General features: G+C 43.7%; 2 protein-coding genes across 8 annotated transcripts in view; both read left to right on the top strand.

Annotated features, from left to right (window-relative positions):
- LOC114452950 (receptor-type tyrosine-protein phosphatase mu-like) overlaps positions 1 to 6,754 on the top strand; it is a 75,812-nt gene extending 69,058 nt beyond the window's left edge. For all 7 annotated transcript variants that reach the window (XM_028432509.1, XM_028432508.1, XM_028432506.1 and 4 more), the window contains 11 exons: positions 356 to 453; positions 1,444 to 1,560; positions 1,724 to 1,878; positions 1,960 to 2,095; positions 2,730 to 2,879; positions 2,950 to 3,123; positions 3,686 to 3,817; positions 3,884 to 4,009; positions 4,712 to 4,875; positions 5,038 to 5,173; positions 5,264 to 6,754. In XM_028432509.1, coding sequence (XP_028288310.1) covers positions 356 to 453; positions 1,444 to 1,560; positions 1,724 to 1,878; positions 1,960 to 2,095; positions 2,730 to 2,879; positions 2,950 to 3,123; positions 3,686 to 3,817; positions 3,884 to 4,009; positions 4,712 to 4,875; positions 5,038 to 5,173; positions 5,264 to 5,317 — 1,442 coding nt within the window. In that variant the 3' untranslated portion in view covers positions 5,318 to 6,754. The remainder of the gene's footprint in view (positions 1 to 355; positions 454 to 1,443; positions 1,561 to 1,723; positions 1,879 to 1,959; positions 2,096 to 2,729; positions 2,880 to 2,949; positions 3,124 to 3,685; positions 3,818 to 3,883; positions 4,010 to 4,711; positions 4,876 to 5,037; positions 5,174 to 5,263) is intronic.
- Positions 6,755 to 7,125: 371 nt separating this feature from the next.
- Positions 7,126 to 11,808, top strand: LOC114453263 (zinc finger protein 2-like). The gene is made up of 4 exons (XM_028433070.1): positions 7,126 to 7,263; positions 7,982 to 8,227; positions 9,091 to 9,399; positions 10,132 to 11,808. Exons 2-4 carry the CDS (start codon positions 7,993 to 7,995, stop codon positions 11,559 to 11,561), a joined length of 1,974 nt encoding a protein of 657 aa, XP_028288871.1. The 5' UTR covers positions 7,126 to 7,263; positions 7,982 to 7,992; the 3' UTR covers positions 11,562 to 11,808.
- Positions 11,809 to 21,291: the final 9,483 nt, after the last annotated feature.

The following is a 21,291-nucleotide window of genomic DNA, read 5'->3' as shown; positions in this document are numbered from 1 at the left end:
CAGGTGTCACCAGAAGGATTCTAAACTTTGTGTTTGACAACCAAACTGCAGGTAATAATCCTGAGCAAATCCCAGTGTTCAGTGTGTGAGCATGAATATGGAGCGAGAGTGTGTGTGTGTGTGTGTGTTCATTGCTGTAAAACACTTGAGGACAGGAATGGATTAGCATGAACTAATTAGCTCGTCAAAACACAGACTGTCAACAGTGATTAAAAACATTTTCTGTGTGTGTTTGTGTGTGTGTGTGTGTCATCTGAATTAATTAAAAGAGTCATTATAATTCATGTACAGCTCTGGTGCCGCCTGCTGATTTGCTGTCTAATATGAAGTTTGTGTGTCTGTGTGTGTTTGTCAGGTCCCATGCAGGAGACGGTGTATGATTTCTGGCGGATGATTTGGCAGGAGAACACTGCTGCCATCGTCATGGTAACCAACCTGGTGGAGGTGGGGCGGGTAAGTCCACACGCACACACACACACACACACACACAGACTGATTGTTGTGGCCATCTGGTTGTTTGTGCCTCTCTGATGAAGTTTGGGACTCCATTTCCCACAGTGCACCTGTCACTTCCCCTCCTTCTTGCTGGTTTCACGTGGGACTCTCCCCTGACTTTCATGTGGTTGATTTGTTTGTCTGGTCGATGGCTCAGCCTTCATTTATAATCAAAGAAGGTGCAAAGAAGGCGATACACACATGCAACACATTCACCTGTGTGAGTGTGTGTGTGTATCCCTGTGTCAGTCATGCATATATCTGCAGGTTTAGACTGCAGCACTGTGTTCATCACAACTTTCCATCCAAATGAGAAGCCGTCTGTGAAGTTAGACGTGTGTCTGTGCACCTTAAAGCCTTTTATTAGATTTCAGAGTCAGAGATCCAACCTGTATTTCAGTCTGGTAGCAGTGTGCTGCAGCTCTGTGACCTGAAAACACTCATTCAGGGTTTAAACTGTGTGTGTGTGTGAGATGCTCAGGCGTAGGATAAAATGCCACTCTTTTCCTCCTGAAATTGAAGGATTTAACCTGAGATCAAACACACACACCTGCAGGCGGGCTCACCATCCCAGCTCTCATTACCCAGAAGACACTGGGGATCTGTTCCCCCACTCCAGGAGAGCCGCACAGGGGGATTGTGGGATAGATCTGGCTGATTATCTCCCTCTGTCTTTCTCGGTCATACACACACTCACACACACATGCACAGTCATGTTAGCCTGATTTTTTACTACCCTTCCCCAACCTGTTCTTCTCATTGGTTGCCACGGTGACAGTGTGATTAGATTAGCACTAATTAGTTGTTAATGAGGACAGGAGGGGGCGGAGCTTCGAATAAGGTTTTAATAACGGCTGGTATTGTTCTGTTTAATTAATGAGTCCATTTATTTATTGTGAATAAACAACAGTCCTCAGTGTGTGTGTGTGTGTGTGTGTGTGTGTGCAGGTGAAGTGTTGTAAGTACTGGCCTGATGATACCGAGATCTACGGTGACATGAAGGTGACGCTGATCGAGACTCAGCTGCTGTCTGAGTACGTCATCCGGACCTTCGCTGTGGAAAAGGTAAGCACAGACCACTGAGCAGCACAGGTCATATGTGACCTGCCATGTGACCTGCCATGTGATCACCGGCCCCATACATATACATATAGTCATAACCTATACTTTGTCACCATGACAGTGGTACATGTTGAGTGTCTAAGCTGAGCTCTTGTGGTGTGTTTAGAGGGGCGTGGCAGAGATCAGGGAGATCCGGCAGTTTCATTTCACCGGTTGGCCCGATCACGGTGTCCCGCTCCACGCCACCGGACTGCTGGGCTTCATCCGCCGTGTCAAAGCTAAAACTCCGCCCACTGCTGGCCCCACAGCGGTCCACTGCAGGTTGGTCTTTAATCATCTTTTGAATATATATATATATATGGGTGTAGTATTAACGTGTGTGTGTGTGTGTGTGTGTGTCAGTGCGGGAGCGGGACGCACAGGGTGTTTCATAGTGATCGACATCATGCTGGACATGGCAGAGAGAGAGGGTGTGGTCGACATCTACAACTGCGTCCGAGAGCTGCGAGCACGAAGGGTCAACATGGTCCAGACTGAGGTACTCGAATGCACAATACACACAGGTTGGAAAGGTACGGTGGTCCTTTAATGGTTACTGGCCATCGGCCTCCCAACATGCCTCTTCCCATCGCGGCTCCTTGAGGATGTTACTCCTGTGATCGGAGACTCCATGTTAGGACAGATCAAGCTGCAGCAGGATATGGACCAGGCTTTAACTCTGCCGTGATCAGACCTATGCTTAAAAAACCTCCACTAGACCCAGACACTCCCTAACCCTAACCCTAACCTTTACTTCTAAGATACTTGAAAGAGTGGTTGTAAGTCCTCCCTTCCCCGTACCTGGACTAGCTCTGTGATCTCTGCAGGACCTGCTAGGACCATATGTTCCTAACAGAACAGTCAGATCTGCGGCACGGCAGGTTTTCAGTGACTAAAGGTAAAATAGCTCTTCCTCCCTTCAGACTGCAGCATGTCTCACTGAGAGGATGCGACAGAAATGGACGAACAGTGACCTTCTCTAACTTTTAATGTCACTCATCTGCCCCCCCCCCCCCCCGTTGACATAAATCTTTTATGAAGTGACATTTCACCAACATTCCTCCTGTCAATCAAACCTGGTGGAGGAATATTGTTAATAAAACGTCTCTCCCCCTCCCCCACATGTCTGCCAGGAGCAGTATGTCTTCATCCATGACGCCATCTTGGAGGCGTGTCTCTGTGGTGACACGGCAATCCCAGCCAATCAGCTGCGGTCGGTTTATTACGAGATGAACCGACTGGACCCTCAGACCAACTCCAGTCAGATCAAAGAGGAGTTCAGGGTAATGAGAACACACGCCTCTCCGTGCATGTGTTACTGTGACATACTGATGGCTGTGCTTCTGTGCTTAGACGCTAAACATGGTGACGCCCACGCTGCGAGTAGAAGACTGCAGCATCGCATTGTTGCCTAGAAACCACGAGAAGAACCGCTGCATGGACGTGCTGCCTCCTGACCGCTGCCTGCCGTTCCTCATCACCATCGACGGAGAGAGCTCCAACTACATCAACGCCGCACTCATGGACGTACGTACTGCACACACTTAGGGGATCTGGTCACATGATCTGTATTACACAGTACTGATTGTTGATGAAGATTCTCAGTCATCCAGGTCATCATACGTAGAGAAGATTGAAGCAAGGCGTCTGGACTTGTGGAGTTTTCTTGAAGACGTTTCGCTGCTCATCCAAGCAGCTTCATCAGTTCAAAATAATTACCTGTGATGATCTGGCTGCCTGGGCCAGGTGTGTCTAACGAGTGGCTAACAACTATGAGACTGCCGGAGGGGGACTGGTGGACAGCCCTTTGTTCTTGCTGTGAACATGTGACTTGGAGTGAAACTTCCTGGAATGGATGGAAGCTGCATTGTATGTGGTAGAAAGATGATGTCTGAGGCCTCCACCTCTGTTGAGGGAAGGTTCTTCAGCTTAACGTAGATTCTTCCTTGACTCCCCTTTCAGACCATGTGACGCCTTGCTTCAACCTTCTCTACACAGTACTGATTGTAAAGCATCAGTTCACCTCTTCACCTGTGTGACATCATTGCCTGTTGTGTAACTGTCATATGTGTGTGTGTCACTGATGCAGAGCTACAAGCAGCCGTCAGCGTTCATTGTTACCCAGCATCCTTTGCCCAACACAGTCAAGGACTTTTGGCGTCTAGTCCTCGACTACCATTGTACCTCCATCGTCATGCTGAATGATGTGGACCCTGCACAGGTGAGCACACACACACACACAGATTATTGATGGTGAGCGGATCAATAACCTGCCTCTGTCTGTCAGCTGTGTCCTCAGTACTGGCCGGAGAACGGCCTCCATCGCCTCGGCTCGCTGCAGGTGGAGTTTGTCTCTGCAGATCTGGAGGAGGACGTCATCAGCCGCATCTTCAGGATCTACAACACAGCCAGGGTGCGCTTCTTTTATCCGCCCTCACAGATTTGTTGTTAAGGAAGTTGCTGCTGCTGTGAGTCAGGATGGAGTGTGTTCCTGTGTCTGCGCTCAGCCAGGAACACTCTACGCTAATCTGTAAATAGCCTGCTAGCTAACATCTGTAACCCCCCCTCAGTGTGGGCTTGTTGTGAATTTCTGCTGCGCTAACGTTTGATAGAAACTTCCACTTTCCGTCTTGCCGCACCAGATTTAGATCAGAGTGTGTTGGATTTAAACCCGCTCACCTCCCTGTCAGGCTGCGTTTAAGTTTTCCTGCACCTCATTTCTTCCCGCCGCCTCACCAAATATCAGCTGTTTTTAATCCAGACTTTGGTCTCTACCCGCCTTGTATGGCAGGTCGGATTTAGCTCTTAGTGCGTTTGATATGAAGCCTTTCTCCTCCCTGTCTGCTTACATTTATGTTGCCTTTTCTTCCAGCCTCTCTTCCCCGCTCTCCCTCCTCCTCCTGTTCCACTTTGCTCCTTCTTCTTCTGCTCTCCTGTCTGTCCTCCTTTCTTTGTCTCCTCCTAAACTTTTTTTTTCTTCCATCCTGTGAGTGTTGACTTGTGGGGGTGTGTGTGATTTAATGATTTAACCCCCCCCCTCCCGGCTCATCCTGGGGTGTAGTTCTGGAGATCAGGTGCCTCTTTTTGACCCCCCTGTCCTCCCTGTGTCCTCCAGCCACAGGATGGGTACCGCATGGTGCAGCAGTTCCAGTTCCTGGGCTGGCCGATGTACCGCGACACACCCGTGTCCAAGCGCTCCTTCCTCAAGCTTGTTCACCAGGTGGACAAATGGCAGGAGGAGTACGACGGTGGGGAGGGACGCACCGTGGTCCACTGCCTGTGAGCACACACACAGTAACACACAGCTTCACTGCTGCAGCAGAGCGCCGGAGTTCTCCTGACAGCTCCTCTGCTCTGCTGCTGCTGATACAGTCTTCATGTGATGTTTTGTCTCCATCTCGTGGTAAGAATGTGTAACTGATTGTATTCTCACCCCCTCAGGAATGGGGGAGGTCGCAGCGGCGTGTTCTGCAGCATCAGCATCGTGTGTGAGATGTTGCGACAGCAGCGATGTGTTGACGTCTTTCACGCCGTTAAAACGCTGAGAAATAACAAACCAAACATGGTGGACCTGCTGGTAAACACATCTTATCAGAGACGTCACAGAGTTCAGTTTGAACATGTTTAAATGTTGTTGACCTCTGACCTCTGACCTCTGCCCCCACAGGAGCAGTATAAGTTCTGCTATGAAGTCGCTCTGGAGTATCTGAACTCTGCGTAGACTCCTTCATCACCTCCTGCTCCTCCTGCGGAGAAGAGGCGGAAGACTACTGACTGAAGAGGAGGAGGAGGAGGAGGAGGAGGACATCTTTGCACTGGCTTGTCTGCGAGCATGGACACACACTGACACACTGTTTCTCACCTCATGTCACTTTGTCGTGTTGTTTGTTGTTTTTTGTTGAGCTGAACGTAAACCAAACCCCATCAGAGCCAATCATGTGGTTGATCAGCAGCTGCACCAATCAGCTCCCAGATGCAGCCTGCATACGTTCAGACAGGCCCCGCCCCCTCCTGGCAGACAGCATGTATGGCTGAAAAGATGAAGACGTGAAGATGAAGCTGGTCTACAGCGGACAGGATGAAGATGAACTTTATGATTTTATCAAGTAAACATCGTCAGTATTTACTAGCAGCAGCTGTCTGTGACATCACAGCCAAGATGATTTATGCTTATTGATTAGTTACAACGTGAGTTGCCAAAAACTTTTTTATTTACAGTTTGAAATTAAAATGCCAAAATGTTTCCAGCTGCTCCAGTGACGAGCAGACTGCTGAGGTGTTGGAGTGTCAGATTCCACACATGGACCTCAGAAACTGACCCAAACCCCAGCATGCACAGATCTCTGAAGGACTATGTGGCCAAACCCGGACTCGAGCCTTGTGGGACTCCACTCATAAGGAGCCAGTCATTAAAACTGAAGTCTGGTCGACTCTGTTCAGCTCAGAAGAATCCGGCTCCGCTCACTTACCACCCTGTGCTTTCAGCCACCGCACAAAGTCCTCAGCAGATCAGGGTGGCGCTCCTCTGAACGGGTTCTCTGATCATCCGCTGAGGACTGTGTGATGTGGACAAAGCTCGGAAAGTGGAGTGTTTTGTGTGTGTTGTTGTGTTTAGATGTGCGTATGTGTTTTGGACATACAGGCATCACTGTCTGTCTTCTTCAGTGGTGTTTTTTGATCACTGCTGCAGATGTAACACTGACTGGCCTGGAAACCAGGGGCCACACCGCCCTCACTTTGGACCCTGGCCCCCTTTACATTGTGGTTCTTTGTGTTTTGCTCAGCAGCTGGATGAAGCTGGACGCTTCTGACTGCAGGCAGGCTGATCTGTTAATAATGTACAGGAGGAAGCAGCAAGAATATTTATTCCCTCGGTTGTTCTCGGTGTTGTTGTTGTTATTCTGAAGCACATGGAGAGAGACAATCATGATGTAAATGTTCCAGCAGCAGAGCCAGAGTCAGACCAGCAGCACATCTGACCTGCTGACATCTGGCTCTGAGGGTTAGACGTGGCTGACGTGGGTCTGGCTCTGGTCATCTGTGGTTGTGTCCGAACCCGCTTCATGTGTGGCTCTGGTGCTGATGACATAATTATTGTAATGGAAGCTTTTATTTATGTTGTATGACTGAAAAATATTACAATTAAAAATCTCTATACACACTGCAGCTCATGTCTGTCGCCTCACTGATTTCCTGGTCACTTCCAGATGGCCAATCAGATCACTGTACATATTCTACATGGTGGCACAGCAGCAGGAGGAGAACGGTGGAGCTACAGCGGCCCCAGCACTCACTGGCTGCTCTGGTTATTGATATTTAATTCAGTTTTATTCATACAGCTCATTTTTTGTTGTTTTTGTGTTTGTCGTTTTTAAAACACATTATTATCCAGTATTTTCAACAAAGTCCATTGTTTTTATCATAGATAAATACTTTTAATAGCAAACAATCGGGAGATGCAGTTTGTGTTTTGGCCACTAGAGGGCGCATGTGCCCGTTGCCCACGGAACAGACGAAGAAGAAGGAAGAAGTGTTTCCGGTGCGGCCTGGTGTGGTGGCGGTGTTTGGGTAGTTTCCTGCCTGAAGTGGATTCTGTCCTGCCTGTGAACTCGTTTATTTTGCGGTAAATCCTCCAGGGAGCCTCCGTGCGGACTGCGCCGCTCTCAGGTAAACCAACGCTCTGTCCGCCGGACGCACGCTGTCTCGGCAGTTGGTGTTAGCATGGAGCTAGGATTAGCTTGTGGAAGTCCGGCGGCTCACTGAGTTTTCCCGCGGGGGGCTGTGCTGTGCTGGCCCGGCCGGTCTGCACTTGTTCCAGTTTACCATTCTGTTTAGCTCGCAGTGTGAAGTCTGAACCTTCAGCTGATATGGACCTGACCCCATTTTGGTTCTATTTGTATTTGATTATTTACAGGACATGAACAACAGAATGCCCCTTTGAGTTTGGTCATTTAAACATATTTATTTAACTGTTTTGAATCGTCTATATTCTTCTGATCAGGATTAATTTCCATGAGCTGTGTAGCTTCAGCTGTTGTTTCAGTCAGAACCTGCTCATTTAAAGCTAATGGGTGAATTCTGCTGCACACAGATGCACCTCAGTCTGAAATCCTATGAATGAGAGCTGCATCATCTCCAGTGAAGCTAAACCAGTTAGCATTTAGCAGACATGGCCTCTTCTGTAAAATAAAAACATAGGTTCTGAGCTGCTGCAGCTGTGGCATGTGTGTTTCATACAGTAAAGCTACATAAATCTTAAAATGAATGCATTTGATCAGCTCAGCAGGTTTGTAGCTTTCATGATTACGGTGTTAGCATAGGTGTGCTTCAGAAGGTCCTAACATCTGTGAACCTGAACCTGTTTTGTGTCACTGTCGGTGCTCAGATGTTGTGAAGATGTCATCTGGACTCCTGGAGCCTCCTGCAGGAGGAGAGCAGCTCTGCGTCTTCCTGCTGAGAGACGGAGGAGACAAAGATGAGGATGGAGTGAGGAGGAGGGAGGTGGCCTGCCAGTGGGAGCGTCCTGAGGAGGAGTGCAGGGAGGTGGGCTGTCAGAGTGACTCAGCAGAGCGGAGAGATGCTGGTGTGCAGGTGGACCTGCTGACTCAGCAGCTGAGCTGGAGACACTCAGGTGAGACGTGGCCCCCTGGCTGCAGATCAGACAGATCTGACTCTCCGAATGTTGGCCATAAGATAAAACTTTATTAATCCCAGAGGGTTTCTAGAGGTTCTGTATGTGATGAAGGTTCTCAGCCACCCAGGTCTTCTTCATTCAGAATGTTGGAGCATCTCTTGAAGATGTTCCTCTGCTCCTCCATCAGCTCTAAATGTCTCCCTACTGACCTGTGTTGGTCTGGCTGTGTCCGATGTCTAACCCCTATGAGACCTTCTGAATGTTTTCTCTATATTCATAAAAGGAAATATTTCGCAATTAGTTATCTGTTAGATGTAGATCCACAGGCACCAGGCTGTCATGCAGACAGGATTTTTTCACCAGCATCATCCGTTTATCTGTAGGTCTGACGGAATTCTCAGATCAGAGATGCAGAACACACGGAAGAAACATCTGTGACTGGTTGAATGAATGAAGAAGAGTCATGTTTAGGTCTGAACGTTGAATTAAATTCAATTAATAGTCATTAAAACAAAGATGAGCAGCAGAGACTGGTGTAGTCAATAAGTATAGGAATGATCAGGGTCCGGACTGCAGGTCAGCATGCAGGTCTTGAGACCTGCAAAGAGAGAGGGGGAGCGAGAGAGAGACAGACACAGGGAGAGCGGCACAAAACTACGAGGAAGACAGCCAACACAGTTTATGACATCTTTAGTATGAACCAGACTAATGAGAATAGAGGTCAGAGGGGGATTGGAGTTTGAAGGAGCAGTTCAGCCTCAGCGATGTGCAGTGATGTGTTTCTGCCAGCAGGAGGCAGCAGACCACCACAGGTCTGCTGTGTGTGTCTTTCGGGCTGCTGAGCTGTCATGTGTTCGCAGGCTCGTCCTCCATGCTGCTGCAGTGCTTTACTGTCAGGCCCGATGGACCAGACGGGGGCGCTCTGATGCAGCACTGCACCACCAGCCGTACCAGAACCAGAACCATCCGACCTGCAGTCAGACCCTCCACAAAGCCCACGCAGTCCAGACCCCAGAGGAAACAGCTTGCAAACAAAAGAAGTTTATCACAACGCCGCCGCCGCCAAAAACCGCCTGATGCTGACGTGCAGCAGGAGGAGGAGGAGCAAAGAGAGGTGGTGATGTTGGAGGAGGACAGTGCTGACCCCACCTGGACTCCAGCTGAAGGAGGTGAGAGACGGCAGATCCAGGAAGTAAAAGGAAACATATTTTTTATTAGGGCCCTGTTGTAATCGTAATGTGTTTTCTTTGTTTTTATTATTTCTCCTCCAAAATAAGAAAACTCACCGAGCTAACCCCTTGGAATTTTTAAAAACCCCCTCGCATTTGGCTTAGTTTGGAGTAGGTGCAGGAAAATCAGTACACATGTTTATCATACCAAGACGCACCAAAACGTCTGGAAGATGGCGATTTTGGAGATTTCCACCTTTGGTATGTGGACGAACTCCTCCTAGGGATTTGTCCCGATTGACTTGATATTTACTGGAGGTCACCTAAAGGACCTGCTGATCAAAAGTTATCAAAAGCTTTTCTCTAACTTAAAGGGCGTGGCCTTTGAGGCTCGCCAAAGTCTGTCTACGATTCATGTGACAGCTTAAACCCGCATACTTTATCCAGACGTCTCTGTGATCATGCTCTGTGTCGCTCACAACGCTCCCTTGTGGTGGAGACAGGAAGTGCCATGTTCCACACTAACATGCACTTCTCTCACGCTGTTCAATCCAGCCCCGTCACAGCCAAATGAGGATCACAGACAGAGCAGGGTCGCGCGGCGTGCGAGGGCCCGTTCGTCGCTGCCTGCAGCTTTCATTATTATTAGTAATTTTCCGAAATGTTTAGTTTATCAGAAAACTTTAATTTACATTTGATACTTTATTGACTCTGATTTCTGTGTGTCCTTAGATGTCGAGTCTCCCTCGTCTCCCGTGGCTCTCAGGGACATGCAGCTGGACCTGGACTCCCAGCATGCACCTGTCCATGCGGTGAAGTTGGAGCCTGAGAGCATTATGTGCGATGTTTGTGGTAAAGTGATGAAGAACAAGTCGAGCTTGGCCCGGCACTCCTTCATCCACACGGGGAAGAAGCCATTTGCCTGCCACCTGTGTGAGCTGCGCTTCAACCGCCGTGACAACCTGCAGCACCACCTTAACCGACTACACCCCAACGGTGTCGCCAAGCTGGAGAAGCAGCGACAGGTGCAGGCCTGGCTCTGCGCCGTCTGTGGGAAAACCTTTAGCTGCAGATCCAGGCTGAAGACGCATGAGGTCATCCACTCTGGGGTCAAACCCCATCGCTGCGACCTCTGTCCTAAAGCCTACATGAGGACCAATGATCTGGAGCACCACAAAAAGATCGTCCACATCGATGGTGCCGCAGAGCCGCAGCAGCCGAGCTCACTGCTCTGTGACTTCTGTGGCAAAGAGTTCAAATGTCGGTCACAGCTCACCATCCACTTCCAGACCCACACCGGCGAGCGGCCACACCTCTGTGACATTTGTGGGCGCAAGTTCAGCCGCCAGTACCAGCTAAAGCGCCACAAGATCCTGGTCCACGCCAACCGAGTGAATGGCGAGGAGAACCCGCCCTCCGATACGCCATTCGCCTGCAGCGTCTGTGGGAAGCGGCTAAAGTCTGAGGCGCTGCTTGCCGCTCACTCCCGCATCCACACGGGGGACAAACCTCACCGCTGCAGCATCTGTCTGCGCAGCTTCCAGCGCGCCACCTGCTTGAAGCAGCACCACATCCGGGTTCACCTGAACATCAAATCCAACGACGTGCACGCCGGCAAACGGAGGAGGAGCTCTGCAGAGAAGGTCTTCCCGTGTTCCGTCTGCAGCAAGGTTTTCAAATTCAGGTCTCTGCTGGCGAGTCACTCGATGATCCACAGTGAGACCCGACCATTCGCCTGCGACTTTTGCAGCCGCAGCTTTCGCCGCCTCAGCCACCTGAAAAGGCACCGCGAGGTCGTCCACTCTAACGGAGCGCGACTACCACAGAGCTTCATCTGCCATATCTGTGGCAAAGACAAAAAGTGCCGCTCGCAGCTGGCCAGGCATGTCATCATCCACACCGGTGAGCGGCCATTCACCTGCGACCTCTGCCCCGCCCGCTTTAACCGCCACGGCAACTTGCAGCAACACAGGAAGCGCATGCACGGCATCGGGAAGCCGCTAGATGAGGACGCCCCGCCCATCCTCTTTGACGATGACATGGCAACTGCGCTGACGTACAAACAGGAAGAGACGGTGGTGGCTGTGGACGCCGCAGCTGAACAGTTTGAGGCTGTGATGAGTGATGATGCAGATGCTGTTCAGCAGCTTGATGCCACCTGACAGGAAGAGAACTGAGCACGCTCAGAGCGCCCTGCTGTGACAGATCAATATACACCTTAAAACCGTTGTCACCTATGTCACATGATCACTCAGAGACAGCTGATTGCCTGGACGCACATTACAGGAAGTGCTTTTATTCATGACAGACAAACTTTTTTACAAGTGGACTGAAGTGTTTGTGTGTGCGCAGTGTGCTGGCTGCTCCATTGATTGATCACATACTAATAAACAGGCGTTTCCATGGTGACAGGAGCTTCTCTGAATCCCATTAAGGTTAAGTGAAGGAGCTGTGTGGATTATGATGAGAGGTTAATTCTCAGTCTGTGGGGAGGAAAACACATCAGAGATAAACTTCATAATTAAAGCTAAACTTTGAAGCTTTAATTAGAAAACACATCTTAAAGGGACAGTTTAGGTTTCTGTGGAAACATGACCCAATTATTGGGTGTAGAAAATATGTGGAACGGCTCAGAGGGATTCTGCTGTCACGTGACACACACGGGGCCGCTGTCCTAGCCTCGCACTGCTTGGTGTAACCCAGTAGTTTTCTTAGTTACTGTCACAGATACAGAAAATATGTTGTCATGCTTTTCTGCAGTGCTCATAGAATGTTAACAAGCGGAACCTATCGGTTAAAAAGTCCAACATGGCTGACCTGACTGTGGTTTGCTATGCTGTGTTCAGGTCACCTGGGAAAAGATGCAGTGCAGCTTAAACAGACTCGCACACTACATGGAGACAAGACTTCAACTCCTAGACAGTTCACATCACATGACTACAGCTGTCTTTGTTTCCATAGCAACAGGCCGTCAGGTACAGCTTCAGTGAGAGGGGTTAAATGTTACCACACAAACAAGGTGACAGTAAAATGACATTAAAGGAGCAGTTCAACAGTTCTAGACCCTTACACAAGGCTTCTTAAGGGTTGGTTAGAGGGAGGGAATGCATCATGTCATTGTGTCATAAAGATGGCTGCACAGTGTGCGTGTTGGGGGGGGTGCCACTTTACAGCTAATCAATCAATCGAAAGACGTCCACTGTGACTGTTTTTGTGGCCTAATAAATATTTAAACTGATCAGTCAATCAAGAAATGGGTCAGCAGATTGATCAGTGATCAGTTTGAACAACAGCTTCAACAAGTTCAGTAGTTAGTTTTAGTCAGAGAGCGCGCATGCGGGGGTGGGGGGGGGGGGGCTGTGATGTTGTCGTTTCAAAGAAGGAGCGCTTTGGGCGGAAACACGGAAAGCGTTTTTAAACGGATCGGTTTGACCCGGGCTGTGTCCGAGCTCACTTCCTCCTCCTCCTCATGGAGGTCAGCGTCGGGCAGCATACCTCCGTCCTCAACTTCCGTTCCTTTCACTTTTTGTAGTAATCATGTGAGAAACACCACTCGTCATGATGCAGTAAGACGTAACGATTCTTAATTTGGATTTTAATAGGAGGTGTGATTTTATTTTAAAATGTAATATAAGTTTGTCATTGTTTTGTTAATAAAGCATTAAAATATATCCTTTTCATGATGCATGCTGGGATACACTGAGGGCCCTCTACGAGGTCTGTATTTTCTCTGAGAACTCAGACAGCACTACAAGATGGCGGAGCCTCTATATAGGACCATATGCAGAGATCAGATGTGATCTCAGACATAGCCCCGGGCTGTTTACGTCCCTGAAACGATTCAAAACCTTTTCAGACACGGGCGCGTTCGTCTCCGTGTGGACGGGGAGTTCCTCTCATCTTCCCTCTTTGAAATGATCAGATTTAGTAAATACTGCTACCCCCCCTCCTCCTGACATGAAGCCCCCGGTTCAGGGTCTCCACCCCCCCTCAGACACGCCTCCCTTAACAGCACTAAATTAAAACTGCTCAGAAACAACAACAAAAAGAAAAGACAGGAAGCACAAGAAGCTTCTGGGGGACATCATCAGACCGCCATGCTGTCTGGTTTGGGCGTCCTGGAGATCCACAGGTTTGATTGGCCAGCCGCCGTCTTGGTGCGAGGGTTACTGCAGGGACAGAGAAGTGATGACATCATCATATGCAGACTGGATGCGTTCAGTCATCCAGGTCATAGTCATGTCCAAGAGTTTAAATTGAGGCAACTCAGCAATGGAGGCCGTAAAAACTGTCTTTGAAGACGTTTAGCGTCAACTCTGAGTGGCTCCGTCAGGTCTACTGGACTGCAGAGGACTCCATTGAAGCTCTCGGGTTTAAAAAAATAACTTTTTTTTAAGTATTCAGTCAAGATCTGAGTTTACAGTGACAGCTTAAAGACATGGTATTTAGGCGCAGCTTTGAAGTATTTTTAATAGTTATTCAAAAACACTGTTGTCAATGAGAGTCAATGGGATTTTAGGACAACTTTGACCTCACATTTCTCCATAATCCTGCAGAGCAAACCTTCTTTATCAATAATAAAGTGAAATATCTGCTGCACCTTTGAAGGATTATTAATAGTGAGTTTAAAAAACACGGTTTTCAATTAGAGTCAATGGGATTTTAGTAAAAATTTAACTTCACATTTCTCCATAATCCTGCAGTAGATTTTCATGAAACTCACTGTGGAGATAGAGCAGACCTTCTTTATCAATAATCCAGTGAAATATCTGCTACAACTTTGGAGAATTATTTATAGCGGGGTTTAAAAAAAGTACTGTTTTCAATGAGAGTCAATGGGATTTTAGTACAAATTTAACTTCACATTTCTCCATAATCCTGCAGTAGATTTTCATGAAACTCACTGTGGAGATAGAGCAGACCTTCTTTATCAATAATCCAGTGAAATGTCTGCTACAACTTTGAAGGATTAGTTATAGTGATTTAAAAAAAAACACTGTTTTCAATGAGTCAATGGGATTTTAGGACAACTTTGACCTCACATGACTCCATAATCCTGCAGTAGATATTCATGTGGAGATAGAGAAGAACTTCTTTATTAATAATCCAGTGAAATTTCTGCTGCAGCTTTGAAGGACTATTAATAGTGAGTTTAAAAAAACACTGTTTTCAATGAGAGTCAATGGGATTTTAGGACAATTTTAACTTCACATTTCTCCATAATCCTGCAGTAGATTTTCATGAAACTCACTGTGGAGATAGAGCAGACCTTCTTTATCAATAATCCAGTGAAATTTTTGCTGCAGCTTTGAAGGATTGGTTATAGTAAGTCTTAAAAAACACTGTTTTCAATGAGGGTCAGTGGGTTTTAGGACAAATTTAACTTCACATTTCTCCATAATCCTGCAGTAGATTTTCATGAAACTCACTGTGGAGATAGAGCAGACCTTCTTTATCAATAATCCAGTGAATATCTGCTACAACTTTGGAGGATTTTTTATAGCGAGTTTTAAAAAAAATATTGTTTTCAATTAGAGTCAATGGGAGTTTAGGACAAATTTAACTTCACATTTCTCCAAAATCCTGCAGTAGATTTTCATGAAACTCACTGTTGAGATAGAGCAGACCTTCTTTATCAATAATCCAGTAAAATTTCTGCTGCAGCTTTGAAGGATTATTTATAGTCAGTCTTAAAAAACAGTTTTCAATGAGAGTTAATGGGTTTTAGGACAAATTTAACTTCACATTTCTCCATAATCCTGCAGTAGATTTTCATGAAACTCACTGTGGATATAGAGCAGACCTTCTTTATCATAATCCAGTAAAATTTCTGCTGCAGCTTTGAAGGATTATTTATAGTCAGTCTTAAAAAACAGTTTTCAATGAGAGTTAATGGGTTTTAGGACAAATTTAACTTCACATTTCTCCATAATCCTGCAGTAGATTTTCATGAAACTCACTGTGGATATAGAGCAGACCTCTTTATCAATAATCCAGTGAAATATCTGCTACAACTTTGGAGGATTATTTATAACGAGTTTTAAAAAAAAAAATACTGTTTTCAATTAGAGTCAATGGGGTTTTAGGACAAATTTAACTTCACATTTCTCCATAATCCTGCAGTAGATTTTCTTGAAACCCACTGTGGAGATAGAGCAGACCTTCTTTATCAATAATCCAGTGAAATTTTTGCTGCAGCTTTGAAGGATTGGTTATAGTAAGTCTTAAAAAAACACTATTTTCAATGAGGGTCAGTGGGGTTTTAGGACAAATTTAACTTCACATTTCTCCATAATCCTGCAGTAGATTTTCATGAAACTCACTGTGGATATAGAGCAGACCTTCTTTATCAATAATCCAGTGAAATTTCTGCTACAAATTTGGAGGATTAGTTATAGTGATTTAAAAAAAAAAACACTGTTTTCAATGAGTCAATGGGATTTTAGGACAACTTTGACCTCACATGACTCCATAATCCTGCAGTAGATATTCACGTGGAGATAGAGAAGAACTTCTTTATTAATAATCCAGTGAAATTTCTGCTGCAGCTTTGAAGGACTATTAATAGTGAGTTTAAAAAAAAACACTGTTTTCAATGAGAGTCAATGGGATTTTAGGACAATTTTAACTTCACATTTCTCCATAATCCTGCAGTAGATTTTCATGAAACTCACTGTGGAGATAGAGCAGACCTTCTTTATCAATAATCCAGTGAAATTTTTGCTGCAGCTTTGAAGGATTGGTTATAGTAAGTCTTAAAAAACACTATTTTCAATGAGGGTCAGTGGGGTTTTAGGACAATTTAACTTCACATTTCTCCATAATCCTGCAGTAGATGTTCATGAAACCCACTGTGGAGATAGAGCAGACCTTCTTTATCAATAATCCAGTGAAATTTTTGCTGCAGCTTTGAAGGATTGGTTATAGTAAGTCTTAAAAAACACTGTTTTCAATGAGGGTCAGTGGGGTTTTAGGACAAATTTAACTTCACATTTCTCCATAATCCTGCAGTAGATTTTCATGAAACCCACGGTGGAGATAGAGCAGACCTTCTTATCAATAATCCAGTGAAATATCTGCTACAAACTTTGGAGAATTATTTATAGCGGGTTTTAAAAAAAGTACTGTTTTCAATTAGAGTCAATGGGATTTTAGTACAAATTTAACTTCACATTTCTCCATAATCCTGCAGTAGATTTTCATGAAACTCACTGTGGAGATAGAGCAGACCTTCTTTATCAATAATCCAGTGAAATGTCTGCTACAACTTTGAAGGATTAGTTATAGTGATTTAAAAAAAAACACTGTTTTCAATGAGTCAATGGGATTTTAGGACAACTTTGACCTCACATGACTCCATAATCCTGCAGTAGATATTCATGTGGAGATAGAGAAGAACTTCTTTATTAATAATCCAGTGAAATTTTTGCTGCAGCTTTGAAGGATTGGTTATAGTAAGTCTTAAAAAACACTGTTTTCAATGAGGGTCAGTGGGGTTTTAGGACAAATTTAACTTCACATTTCTCCATAATCCTGCAGGAGATTTTCATGAAACTCACTGTGGAGATAGAGCAGACCTTCTTTATCAATAATCCAGTGAAATATCTGCTACAACTTTGGAGGATTTTTTATAGCGAGTTTTAAAAAAAATATTGTTTCAATTAGAGTCAATGGGAGTTTAGGACAAATTTAACTTCACATTTCTCCAAAATCCTGCAGTAGATTTTCATGAAACTCACTGTTGAGATAGAGCAGACCTTCTTTATCAATAATCCAGTGAAATATCTGCTACAATTTTGGAGGATTATTTATAGCGAGTTTTAAAAAAAATACTGTTTTCAATTAGAGTCAATGGGATTTTAGGTCAAACTTAACTTCACATTTCTCCATAATCCTGCAGTAGATTTTCATGAAACTCACTGTGGAGATAGAGCAGACCTTCTTTATCAATAATCCAGTAAAATTTCTGCTGCAGCTTTGAAGGATTATTTATAGTCAGTCTTAAAAAACAGTTTTCAATGAGAGTTAATGGGTTTTAGGACAAATTTAACTTCACATTTCTCCATAATCCTGCAGTAGATTTCATGAAACTCACTGTGGATATAGAGCAGACCTTCTTTATCAATAATCCAGTGAAATTTTTGCTGCAGCTTGAAGGATTGGTTATAGTAAGTCTTAAAAAACACTGTTTTCAATGAGGGTCAGTGGGGTTTTAGGACAAATTTAACTTCACATTTCCCCATAATCCTGCAGTAGATTTTCATGAAACAGACTGTGGAGATAGAGCAGACCTTCTTTATCAATAATCCAGTAAAATTTCTGCTGCAGCTTTGAAGGATTATTTATAGTCAGTCTTAAAAAACAGTTTTCAATGAGAGTTAATGGGTTTTAGGACAAATTTAACTTCACATTTCTCCATAATCCTGCAGTAGATTTTCATGAAACTCACTGTGGATATAGAGCAGACCTTCTTTATCAATAATCCAGTGAAATATCTGCTACAACTTTGGAGGATTATTTATAACGAGTTTTAAAAAAAAAATACTGTTTTCAATTAGAGTCAATGGGGTTTTAGGACAAATTTAACTTCACATTTCTCCATAATCCTGCAGTAGATTTTCTTGAAACCCACTGTGGAGATAGAGCAGACCTTCTTTATCAATAATCCAGTGAAATTTTTGCTGCAGCTTTGAAGGATTGGTTATAGTAAGTCTTAAAAAATACTATTTTCAATGAGGGTCAGTGGGGTTTTAGGACAAATTTAACTTCACATTTCTCCATAATCCTGCAGTAGATTTTCATGGAACTCACTGTGGATATAGAGCAGACCTTCTTTATCAATAATCCAGTGAAATTTCTGCTACAAATTTGGAGGATTAGTTATAGTGATTTAAAAAAAAACACTGTTTTCAATGAGTCAATGGGATTTTAGGACAACTTTGACCTCACATGACTCCATAATCCTGCAGTAGATATTCATGTGGAGATAGAGAAGAACTTCTTTATTAATAATCCAGTGAAATTTCTGCTGCAGCTTTGAAGGACTATTAATAGTGAGTTTAAAAAAAAAACACTGTTTTCAATGAGAGTCAATGGGATTTTAGGACAATTTTAACTTCACATTTCTCCATAATCCTGCAGTAGATTTTCATGAAACTCACTGTGGAGATAGAGCAGACCGTCTTTATCAATAATCCAGTGAAATTTTTGCTGCAGCTTTGAAGGATTGGTTATAGTAAGTCTTAAAAAACACTATTTTCAATGAGGGTCAGTGGGGTTTTAGGACAAATTTAACTTCACATTTCTCCATAATCCTGCAGTAGATTTTCATGAAACCCACTGTGGAGATAGAGCAGACCTTCTTTATCAATAATCCAGTGAAATTTTTGCTGCAGCTTTGAAGGATTGGTTATAGTAAGTCTTACAAAACACTGTTTTCAATGAGGGTCAGTGGGGTTTTAGGACAAATTTAACTTCACATTTCTCCATAATCCTGCAGTAGATTTCATGAAACCCACTGGTGGAGATAGAGCAGACCTTCTTTATCAATAATCCAGTGAAATATCTGCTACAACTTTGGAGAATTATTTATAGCGGGGTTTTAAAAAAGTACTGTTTTCAATTAGAGTCAATGGGATTTTAGTACAAATTTAACTTCACACTTTCTCCATAATCCTGCAGTAGATTTTCATGAAACTCACTGTGGAGATAGAGCAGACCTTCTTTATCAATAATCCCAGTGAAATGTCTGCTACAACTTTGAAGGATTAGTTATAGTGATTTAAAAAAACACTGTTTTCAATGAGTCAATGGGATTTTAGGACAACTTTGACCTCACATGACTCCATAATCCTGCAGTAGATATTCATGTGGAGATAGAGAAGAACTTCTTTATTAATAATCCAGTGAAATTTCTGCTGCAGCTTTGAAGGATTATTTATAGTCAGTCTTAAAAAACACAATGAGAGTTAATGGGTTTTAGGACAAATTTAACTTCACATTTCTCCATAATCCTGCAGTAGATTTTCATGAAACTCACTGTGGAGATAGAGCAGACCTTCTTTATCAATAATCCAGTGAAATTTTTGCTGCAGCTTTGAAGGATTGGTTATAGTAAGTCTTAAAAAACACTGTTTCTCAATGAGGGTCAGTGGGGTTTTAGGACAAATTAACTTCACATTTCTCCATAATCCTGCAGTAGATTTTCATGAACTCACTGTGGATAGTAGAGCAGACCTTCTTATCAATATCCAGTGAAATATCTGCTACAACTTTGGAGGATTTTTTATAGCGAGTTTTAAAAAAAATATTGTTTCAATTAGAGTCAATGGGAGTTTAGGACAAATTTAACTTCACATTTCTCCAAATCCTGCATTAGATTTTCATGAAACTCACTGTTGAGATAGAGCAGACCTTCTTTATCAATAATCCAGTAAAATTTCTGCTGCAGCTTTGAAGGATTATTTATAGTCAGTCTTAAAAAAACAGTTTTCAATGAGAGTTAATGGGTTTTAGGACAAATTTAACTTCACATTTCTCCATAATCCTGCAGTAGATTTTCATGAAACTCACTGTGGATATAGAGCAGACCTTCTTTATCATAATCCAGTGAAATATCTGCTACAACTTTGGAGGATTATTTATAGCGAGTTTTAAAAAAAATACTGTTTTCAATGAGAGTCAATGGGGTTTTAGTGCAAATTTAACTTCACATTTCTCCATAATCCTGCAGTAGATTTTCATAAAACTCACTGTGGAGATAGAGCAGACCTTCTTTATCAATAATCCAGTGAAATATCTGCTACACTTTGGGGAATTATTTATAGCGGTTTTAAAAAAGTACTGTTTTCAGTTAGAGTCAATGGGATTTTAGTACAAATTTACTTCACATTTCTCCATAATCCTGCAGTAGATTTTCATGAAACCCACTGTGGAGATAGAGCAGACCTTCTTATCAATAATCCAGTGAAATTTTTGCTGCAGCTTTGAAGGATTGGTTATAGTAAGTCTTAAAAAACAACTGTTTTCAATGAGGGTCAGTGGGGTTTTAGGACAAATTTAACTTCACATTTCTCCATAATCCTGCAGTAGATTTTCATGAAACTCACTGTTGAGATAGAGCAGACCTTCTTTATCATAATCCAGTGAAATTTCTGCTACAACTTTGAAGGATTAGTTATAGATTTAAAAAAAAAACACTGTTTTCAATGAGTCAATGGGATTTTAGGACAACTTTGACCTCACATGACTCCATAATCCTGCAGTAGATATTCATGTGGAGATAGAGAAGACTTCTTTATTAATAATCAAGTGAAATTTCTGCTGCAGCTTTGAAGGACTATTAATAGTGAGTTTAAAAAAAACACTGTTTTCAATGAGTCATGGGATTTTAGGACAATTTTAACTTCACATTTCTCCATAATGCTGCAGTAGATTTTCATGAAACTCACTGTGGAGATAGAGCAGACCTTCTTTCAATAATCCAGTGAGGTTTTTGCTGCAGCTTTGAAGGATTGGTTATAGTAAGTTAAAAAACACTGTTTCAATGAGGGTCAGTGGGGTTTTAGGACAAATTTAACTTCACATTTCTCCATAATCCTGCAGTAGATTTTCATGAACTCACTGTGGAGATAGAGCAGACCTTCTTATCATAATCCAGTGAAATATCTGCTACACTTTGGAGGATTTTTTATAGCGAGTTTTCAAAAATATTTTTTCAATTAGAGTCAATGGAGTTTAGGACAAATTTAACTTCACATTTCTCCAAAATCCTGCAGTAGATTTTCATGAAACACCCCTGTGGAGATAGAGCAGACCTTCTTTATCAATAATCCAATCCAGTGAAATTTTTGCTGGCAGCTTGAAGGATTGGTTATAGTAAGTCTTAAAAAC

Source organism: Parambassis ranga, chromosome 20, assembly GCF_900634625.1.
Source record: "Parambassis ranga chromosome 20, fParRan2.1, whole genome shotgun sequence".
In the NCBI taxonomy this organism is placed as follows: Eukaryota; Metazoa; Chordata; class Actinopteri; family Ambassidae; genus Parambassis; species Parambassis ranga.
This window is presented reverse-complemented; position numbering and strand designations above follow the sequence as displayed.